The sequence below is a fragment of the Polypterus senegalus genome, chromosome 8 (assembly GCF_016835505.1).
Source record: "Polypterus senegalus isolate Bchr_013 chromosome 8, ASM1683550v1, whole genome shotgun sequence".
NCBI classification, from domain to species: Eukaryota; Metazoa; Chordata; class Cladistia; order Polypteriformes; family Polypteridae; genus Polypterus; species Polypterus senegalus.
In genome coordinates this window covers 90,403,891-90,422,299 of record NC_053161.1, presented here as the reverse complement: position 1 = coordinate 90,422,299, position 18,409 = coordinate 90,403,891, and the positions used below count along the sequence as shown (strand labels likewise).

The 18,409-nt window shown below is 37.0% G+C and overlaps 1 protein-coding gene across 2 annotated transcripts in view; it reads left to right on the top strand.

Annotated features, from left to right (window-relative positions):
* Nucleotides 1–18,409, top strand: part of tnpo3 (transportin 3) — a 152,081-nt gene that overhangs the window by 58,937 nt on the left and 74,735 nt on the right. For both annotated transcript variants that reach the window (XM_039761435.1, XM_039761434.1), the window contains exon 4: nt 7,278–7,434. In XM_039761435.1, coding sequence (XP_039617369.1) covers nt 7,278–7,434 — 157 coding nt within the window. The remainder of the gene's footprint in view (nt 1–7,277; nt 7,435–18,409) is intronic.

Below are 18,409 nucleotides of genomic sequence, written 5' to 3'. Positions count from 1 at the left end.
CCTGATTTGAAGATAGTGAAAGAAATTTGTAGCTGGAATGTTAAATTTGGAATGTAATTGTTCATAGGATGCAAAGGCGTTGTCTATATAAAGATCTCTAAGCAAGTTAATTCCAAATTTTTCCAGATATTAAAACTGCATATGTTTGTGAGGGTTGAAAGAGGTGGTTCTTTTGCAGGGTGCCACAGAAAGAAGCTTCTCCGTCTTAAAATGCTTTCTACATTGGTTCCAGATTCTAAGTGAGTGGAGCACAATTGGGTTATTAGTGTATTGCCGATAGCGTGTGTTTATTGGAGCACAAGCAAGGAATACAAAGAAGTACTGCAGGATTTTACTTCTATTGCGGTCCATGCCTGTGTATGTTCTTCTATTTGTGTCCAGGTTCTTATCGCTGTATATTTGCGCCCAGTAATAAAACTGGAAGTTAGGTAGAGCCATGCCACCTTCTGCCTTTTGTCTTTGTAGGGTCGCTCTTTTGATGCGTGGATGTTTAGAATTCCAAATAAATGAGGTTATTGTTGAATCTAATTGCTTAAAGAACGATTTATTAATGTATATTGGTATGTTTTGAAATAAAAAGGAGCTTAGGAAGAATATTCATCTTAACAGTGTTAATTCTTCCAGCTAGTGTGAGATGAAGGGTTGACCATCTATGCAAGTCTTGTTTAATTTTTTCCATGCAGGCACGAAATTTTGTTGATAAAGAGCTTTATGTTTACTTGTGATGTTTACGAGGTATTTAAACTGTTCTGCAATGATAAAAGGAAGGGTGTCTAATCTAATATTATATGCTTGAATTCACGGAAAGAGTACACTTTTATTCAGATTAATTCTGAGACCAGAGAGCTTTTGAAATTCTGTGAGTGCTGCTAAGACTGCAGGCACAGAATTTTCTGGGTCCGATATATACAGTACCATGTCATCTGCATATAATGAGATTTTCTGTTCCAGTCCTTCTCTGCTAATCCCCTTTATCTGATCAGTATTTCGACAATGTATTGCCAGTGGTTCAATGGCAATTGCAAACAACAGTGGTGACAAAGGGCATCCTTGTCTTGTGCCACGTTCTAGTTTAAAGTAGTCTGAGCAAATGTTATTGATGCAAACTGAAGCTTCTGGGTTAGTATACAGTAATTTAATCCATGCACAAATGTTGGGCCAAACCCAAACTTCTCCAAAATAGTAAAAGGTATTTCCATTCAATCATGTCGAATGCTTTTCTGCATCCAATGATAATAATATTTCTGGGGTGTTTGATTTAGTTGGTGAGTATATTACATTAAACAGGCGTCGAAGATTTGAAGATAAGTGTCGGCCCCTAATAAATCCAGTTTGGTCTTGTGATATTACGAGGGAGCACTTTCTCCATCCTTCTAGCTATGATTTTAGAGAGTATTTTAACGTCGTTATTCAGAAGTGAAATTGGTCTGTATGATGCACATTGTAATAAGTCCTTATTTTGTTTTGGAAAGACAGTGATTAGTGCTTGGCGAAAGGTTTGTGGAAGAGATTGGTTATCTCTGGCTTCTGTAAATGTTGCTAATAGGAGGGAGCTAGCTGAGCGGAGAATTTCTTGTAAAACTCTGCAGGGTAGCCGTCAGGGCCTGCTGCTTTTCCACCTTGGGTGACTTTATAGCATCCAGTAATTCTGATAATGACAGAGGTTTATCGAGTTCCTCCACACTAAAAGCGTCAATTTGTGGTATCTGTAATTTATCCAGAAATGCATTAGATTGTATATTGTCTTCTTTAAACTCAGTAGTATATAGGGATTTATAGTAGTCTCTAAAAGTGTACATTATATTTTTGTGTTCGATGATTTTATCTCCATTAGTGTTAGTAATTACGAGATTGCGTTGCGTACATCTTGCTTGTGAATTTGTTGCGCTAAAAGCTTATTAGCTTTCTCTCCATGTTCATAATAATGATGTCTGGATTTGTAAATTAGTTGTTCGGTTTCTTTAGTTGTCAAGAGGTTTAATTCTGAATGTAGAGCCTGCCTCCTCTTATGTAGAGTCTCGCTTGGTAGTCTGGCATGTTCTTCATCTATTTTAGTAATTTCTTTTTATCTCTGCTACTTTCTTAGCGGATTTATTTCTGTGGGAAAGATATGAGATAATCTGTCCTCTTAAGAAGGCCTTAAGAGTTTCCCAGAGTATTCCTGCAGAGATCTCAGGGGATGTATTTGTCTCTAGAAAGAATTCAATTTGTTTGGATATAAATTCAGTACAATTCTCGTCAGCTAATAGAAGCGGATTGAGGCGCATCTGCGGGTGAGTGTATGGGGCTTAGTAATTTCAGCTCCAAGATCATGGAGCATGGTCTGAAATAACAATAGCATCGTATTTACAAGATTTAATCTTAGGCAAGAAGTTATTATCTATAAAGTAATCAATCCTTGAGTAGCAATGATGTACTGGTGAGTAGAAAGAATATGTTCTTGAATTTGGGTTTAAAAACCTCCAGGGATCTGATAAGTTGTGATCAGTTATAAACTTTGTAATTATCTTTGCGGTGTTAGTTGCCGTTCCCCTGTGGAGGAAGTCTTATCTAAAAGTGGATTTAGAACACAATTAAAGTCCCCAGCCATTATAAGTTTATGAGTGTTCAGATTGGGAATGGATGCAAATAAATTTTGTATAAATTCCTTATCATCAACATTAGGTGCATAAACATTTATCAAAATCATTTTACAGTTAGATAAGTCTCCCATGACCATCACATATCTCCCTTCAGGATCCAATACTACATCTGATGCTACAAATGGTACTGTTCTATGTATGAGAATTCCCACCCCTCTAGTTTTCTTTGTAAAACTAGAATGGAACATTGGCCAGTCCAGTCTTTTGCAGCCGGAACTGATCCTTACTTAGTAAGTGGGTTTCCTGTAAAAATACTATTTTAGCATTTAGACCTGTTAGGTGAGCAAGTACTTTCTTTCTCTTTAATTCGTGATTCAGGCCTTTAACATTCCAGCTTACGAAGTTAACTGTCCCATCATGAAGACACTGATTCTGAGTTTTTGATGTCATTTTATAGTCTTAACTGAAAGTGAGATAGTTTAGGTTTTAATTTCCTATTCCCCCAAGAGTTGTTGCCATGCAGCTTATTATTACGTTGATAGTTATAATTATAAAGATTGAGATGATAGATTAGCTATAGATCAAGCCTGCTCTCTTTCTCTTCCCCCCTTTTTATTTTTAACAATATCATTTTCAAATTTATAAACCTGTTTTACATTAACTTATTTGGCTCTAATGTAGGATTGGATGATATGGCTAAAAATTAATATTTTGTCAGGATTAAATTTTCTGAAGGTTTCTGGGCAAACCAGTATAATGTGTTTATATTACTTTTCAAATTCACACATGAGCATGGCTGACCTATTAACCCTTAGTACTGGTGCAGAGCAGGGATGTGTCCTTTTCCCACTGCTCTTCTCATTATATGCAAATGACTGTACCTCTGGTGATTTGTCTGTCAAACTTCTTAAATTTGCTGATGACATCAAACTAATCGGCCTCATTTTAAACAATGAAGAGTCAATATACATACAAGAGGCAGAACATCTGACACTGTGATGATACTGTAATAATTTGGACTTTAGCATTCACCTGCTCACCTATCACTTGATATAAATGGATCGTCCATAGAGACATTTAAATTTCTGGGCACTGTGCTGTCACAAAACTGTAAGTGGGACAATAACATCACATATATTATTAAGGAATCCATCAGAGAATTCTTTTTTGCACCAGCTGAGGAAATCAGTTCTCTCTCAAGCAGTATTGGTCAAGTTTTATACACAGCCATCATTGAGTCCATTCTGACCTTTGCTATGATTGTCTGGTTCAGTGCTGCTTCTGTTCAGGCTAAGGCCAATCTGTAATGCGTCATTAGAACTTGTCAAATGATGGTATGCTCTAACTTACCTCACATTCAACTCCTGTATGTGTCCAGGGAAAGGAAGTGGTCTGATCTGACTCACCCAAGGTATCACCTATTTCAAACACTTCCCTCCAGCAAAAACCTATGTGCAGTGAAAGCTAAAGCAACAAGTCATCTATACTGTACATTTTTTTCCTAACTAATCAGATTTGAGCTTGTGCTCAGTATCTACAGTATGTGTACCATTTCACTAGACTACTGGACATTAAAATCCTACTTTATCTCTTTATTTTGTTTATCACCCTTGTAAAATACATAATATTTTATTATTTTATATTTTATCTTTTTATATTTATCTATATTTAGCACCATTACAGTCAAGACAAATTCCTAGTACATTTTAGTGTACCTGCCCAATAAAGTAAATTCTGATTCTTAAATTGAAACATACTGGTTGTTTGTTACAAAATATGCACAGGCATGTCTGTTACATATTAAAATATTTGTTAACTCTCTGCTCCTCAAATGGATCTGATATTTAGCAAGTATTGATCTCTCATGAACCAATAAAATTATAGTTTCCTACTTGGTCATTCACGTTGCTGGTACACTAGCCCAACACAAGGCTTGGCTTTTTCCTGTCCATGTCTTCTTATTTGCATCATCTCACATGTCAGGTTGAACTACACATCTCATTGAATGATATTTCTTTTCCTTTTGAATGCACAGATGTGCACTTTACTGTGATTGGGTTGTGTTTAAATCTATTCAAGTTTTTGTACTAATTTTAACATATCCTTAAGAAAAGTTTTTTTGAATTCCATACCACAAGAACAACTTCATCCGGTATCCTAGATGAAGCTGTTTATTGCCTACTCCTACTAGCATATAATAAAACATGTTATCTTTTTCATTTTTCTCTCTATGCACTTAACAACATGCATAATCCCTCGGTCTACAGGATAGAATTTTATTTTTAAATTCAGAAAAAAATAAGTTTAAACATTTTAATTTAAAGAGTAACAGTGTTCTTATTTTTGTTCACCATGTTCCATTAAGTGTAAAAAGTGCTTTGTGAGCATCTGTGCATTTGAAGAACAGGTGTTTTGTATGTAAAGTTCATTCTACCACTCACAAAATGCTATTGTTATTTCATATGTAATTACTTTATTTTTTCTGTAGTTGTATTGCATTATTTAACTGCTATTTTTATCATACAGGGATTGCAGCAGACATTTTTAAGGCTGTGTGACTATTCTGTCACCAACTTCTTTTAGTTTTGTTTTACTAGACGCTGGAGGGGTGGTGACCTTATTTACTTTTGTGATCTGGGGTTAGTATAAGTGAAGGAAATCTCACAGTATTGCTTGCTTGTGAGCAATGTTTTCATAAGGGACTTGAAGAACAGCAAGGGGAAGTATGTACTGATGTCTGCATGTTGAAGCAAGACAGTGTAAGAAGAAAATTTACATTGTTGGAAAGAGCAAATGAGATATCAGAAGCATCAGTTGAAGCAATGAAGAATATTTCATACAGTTTGATTACGGATCAGCCAAGCCACAAGGACACATAGTGATGCAGTGCAGTTAAAATTAGCAGTTGAGGAAGCTAGCAGATAAAAAGTGACAGAAAACAAAGGCAGAAAGTGACCAAGAAGTCTGTAAGGCCTCAAAAGCAGTTGTTAGAGTGCAAGAAACCTGGAGACGAGTTTGTAAGTGTGCTGTGAAATGAAACAGTTAAGAGAAATGTATTCGGGATTATGAAATTAATGGCAAAAGGAAGGAGTAATGTAGTAGGTGAGAATCACTTGAAAAATGCTGAAACAGACATTTTGATTTATGTTAAAAGGATTAAGGACACTTGGAAGAAGTACATAGAGGAGTTAATGAATTATGAGAATGAATAGGATAATGATATTCATTGTAATAAAACAGGACCATTCTATAAGTAGGAAAGTTATACCTAGGTAACAGGTTGAGGGCAGAAGGAAAAGGCGCAGTGATAGCCATGTTGAGAGGTGGCGCCATCCCCTATTTTGGAGTTGAAGTCTTAATTTTATGAAAGCTGTGTGGAATGTAGTGTTCTCTGTGGGAGAGGTATCTGGCCAATAATGGGGAATTGACACAAAGAAGGAAGAACAGAAACAATAATCAGTTGAATTTGTGGAATATAAGTGAGAGGAAGATGAATATATGGTTAAGAAAAAGAATTAATGTGGAGTTGATAGGACTGGGCGTAGAGAACGAAAGGCAGATTGTAATTGGGTAAAGATTTAGGTGTAGGTGTGTGTGTGTCTGTATTATACATATATGTATAATATATATATATATATATATGTATATATATATCTCACCATCTGTAGTAATAAGCATAAAACAACATTCTCAGCAAGTGTTATGCACTCTACTACAGGCTTGCATAGGGGAGCCGAAGCCGAACTAAGCAACCCTGGGTACAATGAAGGAAACAGCCCTCAACAAGGCATCTGTTCATTTCTGGGCAAGAATACATAAATCCTTACATAGGTTTAAAATTCTAACTGCCAGCTAACCCAATGTGTATGTTTTTGGAGATGTGTCAAAACAATTATAGTAAAACACGCAAACTCTTCTTGTATAACATTCAGTGAATGTGGGATTAAAGCTGGGTATGCAGGATTCATGAGTCATCATCAAAAACCACTGTACCACTCTTGTGCAATCAATCCATCTGTCCAGATCCTAGCAATCATTGGGTGCAAGGCAGTGATACTACTTGGACTGGATGTCAGTCCATTCCTGGATGAACACACATATACACACTGTAATGCTATTTGTATTAACACAATTTTGAGTAAATTTATATATTTCAGTTTAATAATTACAGTTAATAGGTTTATCAGGTAATAGTCTCAAATGTTTATACCAGCTATTGTGTCATCTTGATCTGCAAAATGGAGGAAATGGGGGTTAATAATAATGAAAAAAAAAAGATGCCAAAGTTTTTAAGTTATGCATAATGAAATAGGAAAATGTATTTGTGCTTTTTCTGCCCAGAAAGCTAATAAAAGTTATTCTAGATTAGTATTTGTTGAAGACCAGTGCATTGAATAATTGAACGATGTGCAATTATCATAATAACATAGAATAAATATATATTTTACTAATCCAAATTAGATTTTGGATTTTAGTGGCAAGGTAATTATTTCTGAAATTGTTTACAGTATTGATTTAAATCAGTAACTTAAATAAACAAACACATGCAAGTACAAATTCCTGAATTTGACTTTTCAGGAATTAGTTTTAGGTTTTTAAACAAGAGGCTTAAAATAGAGCAACTAGACATCTTTTTAAGATCGCTGCTAACACTTGTCTGTACTGTTTGCTATCCCTCTTTTGTTTTTCTTTTAGATACAGCAATGAAGTCACCTCACTCATGTTTCTAATTGAAATATTAACTGTTCTGCCAGAAGAAGTGCACAGTCGTTCTTTGAGAATCGGTGCCAACCGCCGTACAGAGATCATTGAAGAACTTGCCTATTACTCTAGCACTGTTATAAGCCTACTGGTAAATAATGATCAGTTTCAGTTGTATATTCCATTTTGTCATTTTATTTATGTGCAAGTATACTCTAGTAATTATTTATTTCATATCATTATTTATTCTTTATAAAGAAAACACATTTTCATTTTTAAATGATCAGTTTAATTACATAATACAGTCATCTTTCTAATTTTACTGCTTTTACATGCACATATAAAATGAGTACAATATTATATGATGACATATAACCCATTTCTTTATTAAATTTTAATTGTGCAGTTGTTTGTTTCATATAGTAGTGAGAGAATGATGTAGAAGATGCAATTTATTCCACAAACCTTCTACTTCAATCCATACATTTTCCACAGTCTGTTTTTCTTCCCCACACTACAAAGTCTGAGTGTTAGATTGATGATTTATTAATTGGTTCAGCTTGAGCTTTGCCCTGTTGGGGATAGACGTAGAGGTTCTTTTTTTAGTTGATGCCCATTGTTAGGGGAGCAGCTGTGTCTCCCCATGACACTGTGCAACTTGCATAAAACATTAACTAGACCTTCTTGTATAGCCCAGTTCATAGTTTTTTTATATTGCTTTGTTACATGGTGTACTAATGCATACTGACAGACATCTAGTCCTTACCACTGTTACACAGGGGCAGAGCAGAGTTTATGAAAACCAACTTGATTTCTAGTACAAAAAATTGAGAAATGCCACTGCCAATAGATGCACAAGTATCCTACATGAATAAGAAATTAAAAGACAGGTCCAGTTTTTGTTAGTGCTGTGCAGCACAAGGATATGTTCTTTTAAATTTATTGAATGGAGAGAGTTTCATGTAAGCCTGTTACAAGTCTTGAAAAACTTCATAGCAATTGATAAAACTGATCCAGTAGCATTCTTTCAGATAAAATAGTAAATCACGTGAAGAGACCAGCTGGAAATTAAGAGGAAACAAATAATAATGTAACTAGAAGGGATTTCTTCACAAAAAGGGTTGTGAAAATCCAAAACTTAATTGCTAAGGTTTCCTAGCTGAAGAAACATTGATTAACTTCTTAAAAGTACCTTTTGGAGATATTATGACATCTTAGCTATAGACCACTTTCACAGGTATCAGTGGTGACTTCCTGCTAGTTTCTTGCTGGGATAATCAATTTACTGTTGAGTGGAGGTTGGCAAACACAATGGAGCAGTCTTCTTTTTAAGTTCTCTTAAAAATTTTTCCCAAACTGACCATAGCATTCTGTATGTTGCACAATTAGTGGAGCACAACATGTCATCTAAAAATCTTGAAATGTGGTGCAGATATTTTTATAAAATTTGTATCTTTTCAACTGCAAAGGTAAGTGCTCTCTTGTTATTTTCCTAGCCAGCATCATATGCCTTGCTAATTTATGAATGAATCAATTTTCACTTTCTTTTGTTCTTTATACATGACTAGCAAAATACCCGCGCTTCGCAGTGGCAAAGTACTGCCTTAAAATTTTTATTAAGAAGAAAAATAAATCTTTTTAAACTGAGGGAAAATATACCAATAATTATTTGTTAAGGATCTCTTTGTATACCACATTTTGAGTTTGGCCCTCCGGTTGTAATATGACCAAGCTGTGCGCTGAGCTTACTCTTGAGCATGCAACGTACAGTTGGCCATGTGAACAGTAATCTTGTTTCAAATCACACAGCTTAGATTGCTGCTGTCATAATCGGTTTGAGTTTCATGGTTTGTTTCAATAACGACAGTATTTGCAGGACTTGTGTTGAAGTGACATTCGGCATCTGTCAAGCGTTGTAAGCATACAACCGGTTTCATCGATAACTTCACATCCAGCTTTTGAGAGTTTCAACATTCATAAATATCAAAGTGTCCACTACTCAAATCGTCACCTGTGAGTCTAAGAAGTTTAGGAGGCTTTGGTAGTTGTCGAAAGGTGTAAAATATTTGGCTATTTCGGTACACTTGAAAGCGACAACCGAACAATTCAGCGGCAGCCATCAACTCACATGCAGAACCTTAGGTGAAGGGCTTAAGCATTTCACTCTTATAGTGCTCCTGTGTAGTATAATTATCTTCTGTACCATCATCAGTCCACACCTTGAACCTGTCCCATTCATTCAATACATAAGACACAATGTTCCTCCGGATATCAAGAGTGAGCCTGATATGGCCGTGCAATATGTAACACAGAGAATGGAAAAGGCAGGTGCCATCTCCAGGCATGGAAACCACTCGGTAAGTGACAGTTCTTTGATCGATGGTGATCACCTCAATAGACATGTTAATGGGGGTACGGTTGGAATGACAAAGGAAATGGGTACCTGAACAATGTAAACAATATAATCGTAATAAATGAACAGTAAAACAGCGGAGAAGCCGTGGATTGAATACAAAGGCTGTAGTTATCAGCAGGGAGATGTGAATCCCGTGGCGAAGCAAGGAAGGGAATGTAGAGACTGGAGCGACAGACGGCCTTATATAGGCAGGCAGCCAACAACGTGGGAGGCGTTGGGATGGGGGATCCAACGCCGCCTCACATGGTGACCGAGCTGCAGGCTATTACCGTATATATGTACGTAAGTAGGATTCAATTAGCGTTGGGAACCCGCGTAACAATTTCTTGAAGGTGGGCCCATAAACAACAAAGACTGTTGAAAAGTTCAATATGGCGGCCGACAGTGGCATCATACCACCGAAATAAGTACCAAATTTCAGCCTTCTATCTACATGGGTAGTTGGAAAATTAGTGACGTTGGAAATTTCAATATGGCGGCTGACAGTGGCGTCACACCACCGAAATAAGTACGTTCATTGGTTTCGGTTAGCGCAGGACAGCCGCCTACCAAATTTCGTGAAGATGGAGCCATGAATAAGAAAGTTCAACATGGTGGACGTTGTTGACCGTTATGCGTTGAATTAACTTTTGTAAGTAAGCTGTAAGGAATGAGCCTGCCAAATTTCAGCCTTCTACCTACACGGGAAGTTGGAGAATTAGTGACATTGGAAACTTCAATATGGCGGCCGACAGTGGCATCATACCACCGAAATAAGTACGTACATCGGTTTTGGTTAGTGCAGGGAAGCCACCTACCAAATTTCGTGAAGATGGGGTCAGCCTTCTACCTACACGGGAAGTTGGAGAATTAGTGATGAGTGAGTGAGTCAGTCAGTCAGTGAGGGCTTTGCCTTTTATTAGTATAGATTGAATATCAGTATTAGATTTATATTAGCAGTTCATTTCTGATCCTTAGTCACATAAGTGGTACAGTAAAGTTTTCATAAAAATGACATTAAAAATCATTATATTAAAACACGTAAGCATACCTGATGAGGGAGGACACACATAATCGTGGTCTGTCAACATATCAGTTTCACACACTTTTTCCATGTCCGTCTCTTGCATTTCAAGTGGCACATCAGAAACAACTATAAATGACTGCAAAAATATTTTACACGTAGGGGACACAATTTCTTAGAATGCCAGAAGTTTGGAGGAACTTGTAGTGACTTATTTACTTTCATTTTTCATGTTCCTTGAACACTCTTGTTATGTTTATGTTTGATCAAGTTACTGAACTAAAAGGTGTGTATTTTTGCTTCAACCGTGTCTTCCATATTTTCAGTTTGATATATGAGTTAGTTTACTTGTCTATTTGGCTTCTTTGCTGTATTGAAGTGAGGAGATAATGACAGGCAAATGCTGATCTGTTAAACAGACAAAAGTTTTAAAATGGTTGGAAACTTGGTAAATGGAGAGAGGTATACAAATTTGATTACAGTAATCCCTCCTCGATCGCAGGGGTTGCGTTCCAGAACCCCCCGCAATAGATGAAAATTCGCGAAGTAGAAACCATATGTTTGTATGGTTATTTTTATATATTTTAAGCACTTATAAACTCTCCCACACTGTTAACATTATTAGATCCCTCTAGACATGAAATTACACCCTTAAGTCAAAAGTTTAAACTGTGCTCCATGACAAGACCGAGATGACAGTTCTTTCTCACAAGTAAAAGAATGCAAATATGTCTTCTCTTCAGCTTAAGGGCTTAAGTAGGAATCTTTCTCCACTCTAAGGCGCCTCTGCCTTCATGCAGATTTTCAGCAAACTGTTTTCTCACTTATTTATTCTGTTTTTTCATGCAAGTAATGTAAAGCAGAAGCAGAACTTCAATTTCATCATCAGATTCTGAGCCTTGCATATTTTATTTTAAAATGAAACAGAGTACATACATATACATATGTATATTTTTCTTATATATAAACGTCTACTCGTGGAAGTGTGTATGTCTGTCCGGCTCGGAAATTTAGCTGCTAATAACACAAGCAAGGCCAGCATGTCAGTAAAACGAAACCTCAGAAGAAAGACAAAATTGCCTAGCTGCTAACATCGGCAAAACGGTATCGCTTTTACTTTTCCTCCTGCCGCTAATGCACAAGCGATGCGAGGACATCAGCAAAACGTATCCTCCTAGGATAGAGATGCCCAGGGTAGTTCCTTTGAATTACCTGACATCTCTATATTTCGATTTTTTTTTTTCCTGATCATTTCAATACTTTCTAGGACCCCGGGCTTACACAGGTAGTATCCTTATATATAATTTGACACTATCTGTATGTATGGTGTTCGCGTCAATACCTCGACTCAATACAAGTTAGAACCATACAATGGGACTCTGCCTCTGTACATCAAAATCTATCTTTGGGCAGTTCGGTTTTGGCATCGGTCCTTCTGACATCTATTGGCAAACTGAGTAATGACGGCGGGGTATTAACAACGGTCATTGTTTAAATTTTCAGATCTAAAATGACCACACCAACATAATTATTACTCCGACTCTGATTAGAGCTGTAAAATATGGTTTGTTTTGAAAATTTGTTTGCTGGAAAAAATCAAATAAGTTGCGCCGAAGAGCTGAGTTCACGTCTCGCAGCCCTTTTAAACAGGAAGCTCTTCCTTACATCTGCCGAAAAGGCCTATTTTAAGCACAAATCAGTGCCATGATGATAAACTCATTTCAAGGACTTAAGAAAACAAATGATTCTTTGCAGAGAAAGTATGGATTTTACAAACGTAGAATTTGTAGCCCGATTCGATTGGGCTCCCAGTCACTTGTATGTGTGTGTGTATATATACTGTACATATATATATATATATATATATATATATATATATATATATATATATATATATATATATATATACATACACACACACACACACACACACACACACACACACACACATATATATATACATACATACATACACACACACACACACACACACACATATATATATATATATATATATATATATATATACACACACATATATATATATATATATATATATATATATATATACATATATACATATATATATATATATATATATATATATATATATATATATATACATATATATATATATATATATATATATATATATATATATATATATATATATATATATATATATATATATATATATATATATATATATATATATATATATATATATATATATATATATATATATATACATATATATATACACATGTATATCTATACTAATAAAAGGCAAAGCCCTCACTCACTCACTCACTGACTGACTGACTCATCACTAATTCTCCAACTTCCCGTGTGGGTGGAAGGCTGAAATTTGGCAGGTTCATTCCTTACAGCTTCCTTACAAAAGTTGGGCAGGTTTTATATCGAAATTCTACGCGTAATGGTCATAACTGGAAGCAGTTTTCTCCATTTACTGTAATGGAGATGAGCTTCAACGCCGTGGGGGCGGAGCTTCGTGTGACATCATCACACCTCCCACGTAATCACGCAGTACATAGAAAACCAGGAAGACCACAAAAAAGCGCTCAAGAAAACATGCATTATATAATTGAGTAGGCAGCGAAACAATAAGAAGCGAGCGAGTGACATATACAACCATATTCATGAGTTCTGCTACTTCGGAAACAAAGCACGATGTAAACCTACACTTTAAATTAAGTTCATAGACAGGCTGCCGCTGGCGTTTGTAATTTAGTGCCTGCCCATATAAGGCCGTCCGTCAGCGGCAATCCAATAGCAAACTGCCACGGGTAAATATTCACGGGTGAAGGACTGTGCTTATGATGAGGAAGATGAGATGGTCAGGGTGGTGTTTGACACAAACTCAGCGAAACTGCGAGAGAAAGTTTTAAGTGCCAGGACTAAGGTAACATTAAATAAAGCTATGGACATAGCACGAGATGGCACCAGCACAGCTGGGAACCTTCGATGCAAGTACACCGAGTGGCTCACGTGAACTGACGCAGTGCACAGATAAAAAGCAACAGTTCCAAAGAGCGGAACAAAACCGAATTACACAATTGAAAAGGCAGCAAAAATATGAAGCGTCTGATAAGTATATTCATAAATGCAGCTACTGTGGAAACAAAGCACACGGTGGAAAAAGTCAATGTCCGCTAAAGGAAGACAGTGTAAAAAAAACCTGTGCATGCAGTGTGTCAGGTCTCACATAAAGAAGAAGACGAGCTGTTTATTGATGCAGTAAGAAACGAATCGATGAATGAAACCTGTCATCTTTACAACGATTGACAAACACGGAATGTAACTTGAACACAACACATCCTACAAATACGAACCTGATTGAAAGAAATAATGATAATCAAATCCTTGATGACAGCAACACTCAGTAACACTCACAAAACAAATACTGTATATTGACAGTCATGTTACATTATTTTTAAAATGTTCCCTTTTCTTTTCTACCTTTTTAACACACTACTTCTCCGCTGCGATATGCGGGTATATATATATGTATATATATATATCCCGCTCTACATACTCGAATAATGGATACTTTATTCGCCATCAATGATTGTTTTGGTAAAGCCATACTCAGTGTATTCATTAGATGAGCGGTAAAAAAGTAAGAGCGGGGGGAGGATGACTCATTGAGGCATGCAGGCTGTAGTCTTGGCGTCAACTCTATCTGAATTGCGCGATCACATTTGAAAAAATATATCTTTTCAAGTTCTATTTAGTCCATATGTGTCAAACTCAAGGGCCGCGGGCCACATCCGGCCCGGCGTGTAATTATATCCGGCCCGCGAGATCATTTTATATACTGTATTATTGTTATTAATGGCCGGGTATATGAAGCGCTGGTAACACAATAAACTACAGATCCCATAATGCAGCGCTTCAGCTGCCTTGCCCAACACTTACCGCGTTAATCAAGTCTACCTTATGATGCTGCAAGTTATTGCGAAGCTAGAGTTATTGCGCACTGAGTTTGCACGGCGCTTTGGTGACTTTGAAGAACAAAAAAAGTCCGTCTACATGCGGCTCGAACCTTGTGAATGTTTGGTAGCACATATCTGTGTGAGAAGCTCTTCTCAGTGATAAAGACTAACAAAACAGCACACAGGAGTCGCCTCACTGATGAGCACCTGCAGTCCATCCTGAGAATCTCCACAACACAGAACCTCACACCAAACAGAAACGAACTAGTGGCCAAAAAAAGATGCCAGGCGTCCAGCTCTAAAATGACATATGAGCAAAGACAACTGAATGATTTGATTTGTTATTGCGTAAGAGCGGAGTCAACCGTTTTAACAAACAGCGTATTGCACTGATACTGAAATAGCTGTGTGTGTATATATGTAGATATGTATGTATATGTATATATATGTTTATATATGTGTGTATGTATGTATGTATATATATATATATATATATATATATATATATGTTTGTGTGTGTGTAAATATATATATATATATATATATATATATATATATATATATATATATATATATATATATGACAACAACACTCATCACTCACAACAGTGACAAAACAATTACATTGACAATCAGGTTACGTTATTTTCAAAATGTTTCCTTTTCTTTTCATTGCTTCTTTAACACACTACTTCTCCGCGCTAAGCGCGGTATTTTATAGTATATATATATATATATATATATATATATATATATATATATATATATATATATATATATATATATATATATAAAATATACACTCACCTAAAGGATTATTAGGAACACCATACTAATACGGTGTTTGACCCCCTTTCGCCTTCAGAACTGCCTTAATTCTACGTGGCATTGATTCAACAAGGTGCTGAAAGCATTCTTAAGAAATGTTGGCCCATATTGATAGGATAGCATCTTGCAGTTGATGGAGATTTGTGGGATGCACATCCAGGGCACGAAGCTACCGTTCCACCACATCCCAAAGATGCTCTATTGGGTTGAGATCTGGTGACTGTGGGGGCCATTTTAGTACAGTGAACTCATTGTCATGTTCAAGAAACCAATTTGAAATGATTCGAGCTTTGTGACATGGTGCATTATCCTGCTTTAAGTAGCCATCAGAGGATGGGTACATGGTGGTCATGAAGGGATGGACATGGTCAGAAACAATGCTCAGGTAGCCCGTGGCATTTAAACAATGCCCAATTGGCACTAAGGGGCCTAAAGTGTGCCAAGAAAACATCCCCCACACCATTACACCACCACCACCAGCCTGCACAGTGGTAACAAAGCATGATGGATCCATGTTCTCATTCTGTTTACGCCAAATTCTGACTCTACCATTTGAATGTCTTAATAGAAATCGAGACTCATCAGACCAGACAACATTTTTCCAGTCTTCAACTGTCCAATTTTGGTGAGCTTGTGCAAATTATAGCCTCTTTTTCCAATTTGTAGTGGAGATGAGTGGTATCCGGTGGGGTCTTCTGCTGTTGTAGCCCATCCGCCTCAAGGTTGTGCGTGCTGTGGCTTCACAAATGCTTCGCTGCATACCTCGGTTGTAACGAGTGGTTATTTCAGTCAAAGTTGCTCTTCTATCAGCTTGAATCAGTCGGCCCATTCTCCTCTGACCTCTAGCATCAACAAGGCATTTTTGCCTACAGGACTGCCGCATACTGGATGTTTTTCCCTTTTCACACCATTCTTTGTAAACCCTAGAAATGGTTGTTCGTGAAAATCCCAGTAACTGAGTAGATTGTGAAATACTCAGACCGGCCCGTCTGGCACCAACAACCATGCCACGTTCAAAATTGCTTAAATCACCTTTCTTTCCCATTCTGACATTCAGTTTGGAGTTCAGGAGATTGTCTTGACCAGGACCTCACCCCTAAATGCATTGAAGCAACTGCCATGTGATTGGTTGATTAGAAATTGAACAGGTGTTCCTAATAATCCTTTAGGTGAGTGTATATATATATTGCTTGTAATGCAAAGTGCAAATGCTGTGCTTGTGCTATGAAAAGGAAACATTTTAAAAATAACGTAACACGATTGTCAATGTACCCTTTTGTAAGTAGTGCCTGGAGGATTCAGTGTGGAGAAACTCTAGAGACAGCGTGTGTATTAACTTGTGGATTTTTCTGTGAGTATTTGGTGGTAGCGTCACAAAGTCGCTTCTGTAAGAGTGCGTTAGCTGCGGAGCTCCGCTCAGAACAAAATGAGGTGAATGGGAGGGGAGATGATGATGTGACTCCCCCAACCGCCATAACTGTCAATCCCCCACAAACACAGTCTCTCGGAATTTGCATAAACACAGCCCTTTACCTGCAATTTTAACTTAGTTACAAAGTGATCAAAACTCTCGTTTATATCCTGCGTCCTCTCATTAAACTTGTATCCCACATTACCCGTGGGCAAGACAAACGCCAGCGGCAGCCTGTCTATGAACTTAATTTAAACTTTAGGTTTCTGAAGTAGCAGCACTCATGAATATGGTTGTATATGTCACTCGCTCGCTTCTTATTGTTTCGCTGCCTTCTCAATTATATATATATATATATATATATATATATATATATATATATATATATATATGAAAAGTACATCATCCTTACTGTGAAGCATGGAGATGGATCTCTGATATTCTGGGGGTGTGTGAGCTACAGCAGCACAGGTAATGTAGTAAAATTGATGACAAGATGAATGTATTATGTTACTGGAAAATATTGGAGGGCAGCTTGCATTCATTAGTCTGGAAGCAATACATTGGATGCACTTGGATGTTCCAACACAACAATATTCCAAAACGCAATGCCAAGTTAACTCTTCGGTGGGTGCAGTAGAGAGAAAGTGTAGGTGTGTCATTGACCCACTTTGGGGGGATGTCAAATGTGTGCCATTCATGCGGGACAATCCAAGAAAGCACAGAACCTGGATGCTTTTTTCCAAGAAGAATGGTTAGCTCTACCATATGAGAAAATCAAGGGCCTCATCCACAACTATCACGAAATACTGTATGACATCAGTGATTCTCAAGGAGGCAATAAACAATAGTAAGAAGTAAAGGCATACAAAAGTTTTAACAAGGACAATTTCTTTGTTTTCCTTATTACTATGTTTTGTTTAATTCTGAGATTACTTATAGTTTAATTTGGATTCCATTAAAAGTAAATGTCTTCTTTCAAGTATGGTACACATCTTAGGCTGGATTTATACTTTACGAAACATGTGCACCTCAGACACTACTGCTATGCATGTGTTGTACTGTTTATACTTGTGCTTGTACTTTACGTAAATGTGGAGGATTCAACAAGGTGGCAAAACAAGATATCATCACGGTTAGAAAACAACGTTCGGCTTCATGTGTTGTGAATTGTCCAAAACATCAAATAAATTCTCAGGACACATTGCCACAATATCTCCTAAAAGGATGGATATTTAATGATTACTTCCATCAATCCAGGGATGTGCCTATTCTAGATAGTATCGGCCGTGAGGCAGGAACAATCCCTGTATGGGGCATCGGCTAATCTCAAGGTGAATACAAGCACCCACATACACTAGCGTCATTTTAGAATCACCAAATTCCCAAATCTGCTTGTCCTTGGAAGAAAAGCGGAACACACTGTGGAAACCCACAGGAAAAACATGCTAACTTGAGGCATGGAACTCTACCGCTCCACAACTGTGCATCGCCCACATGTGTTGTTATTAA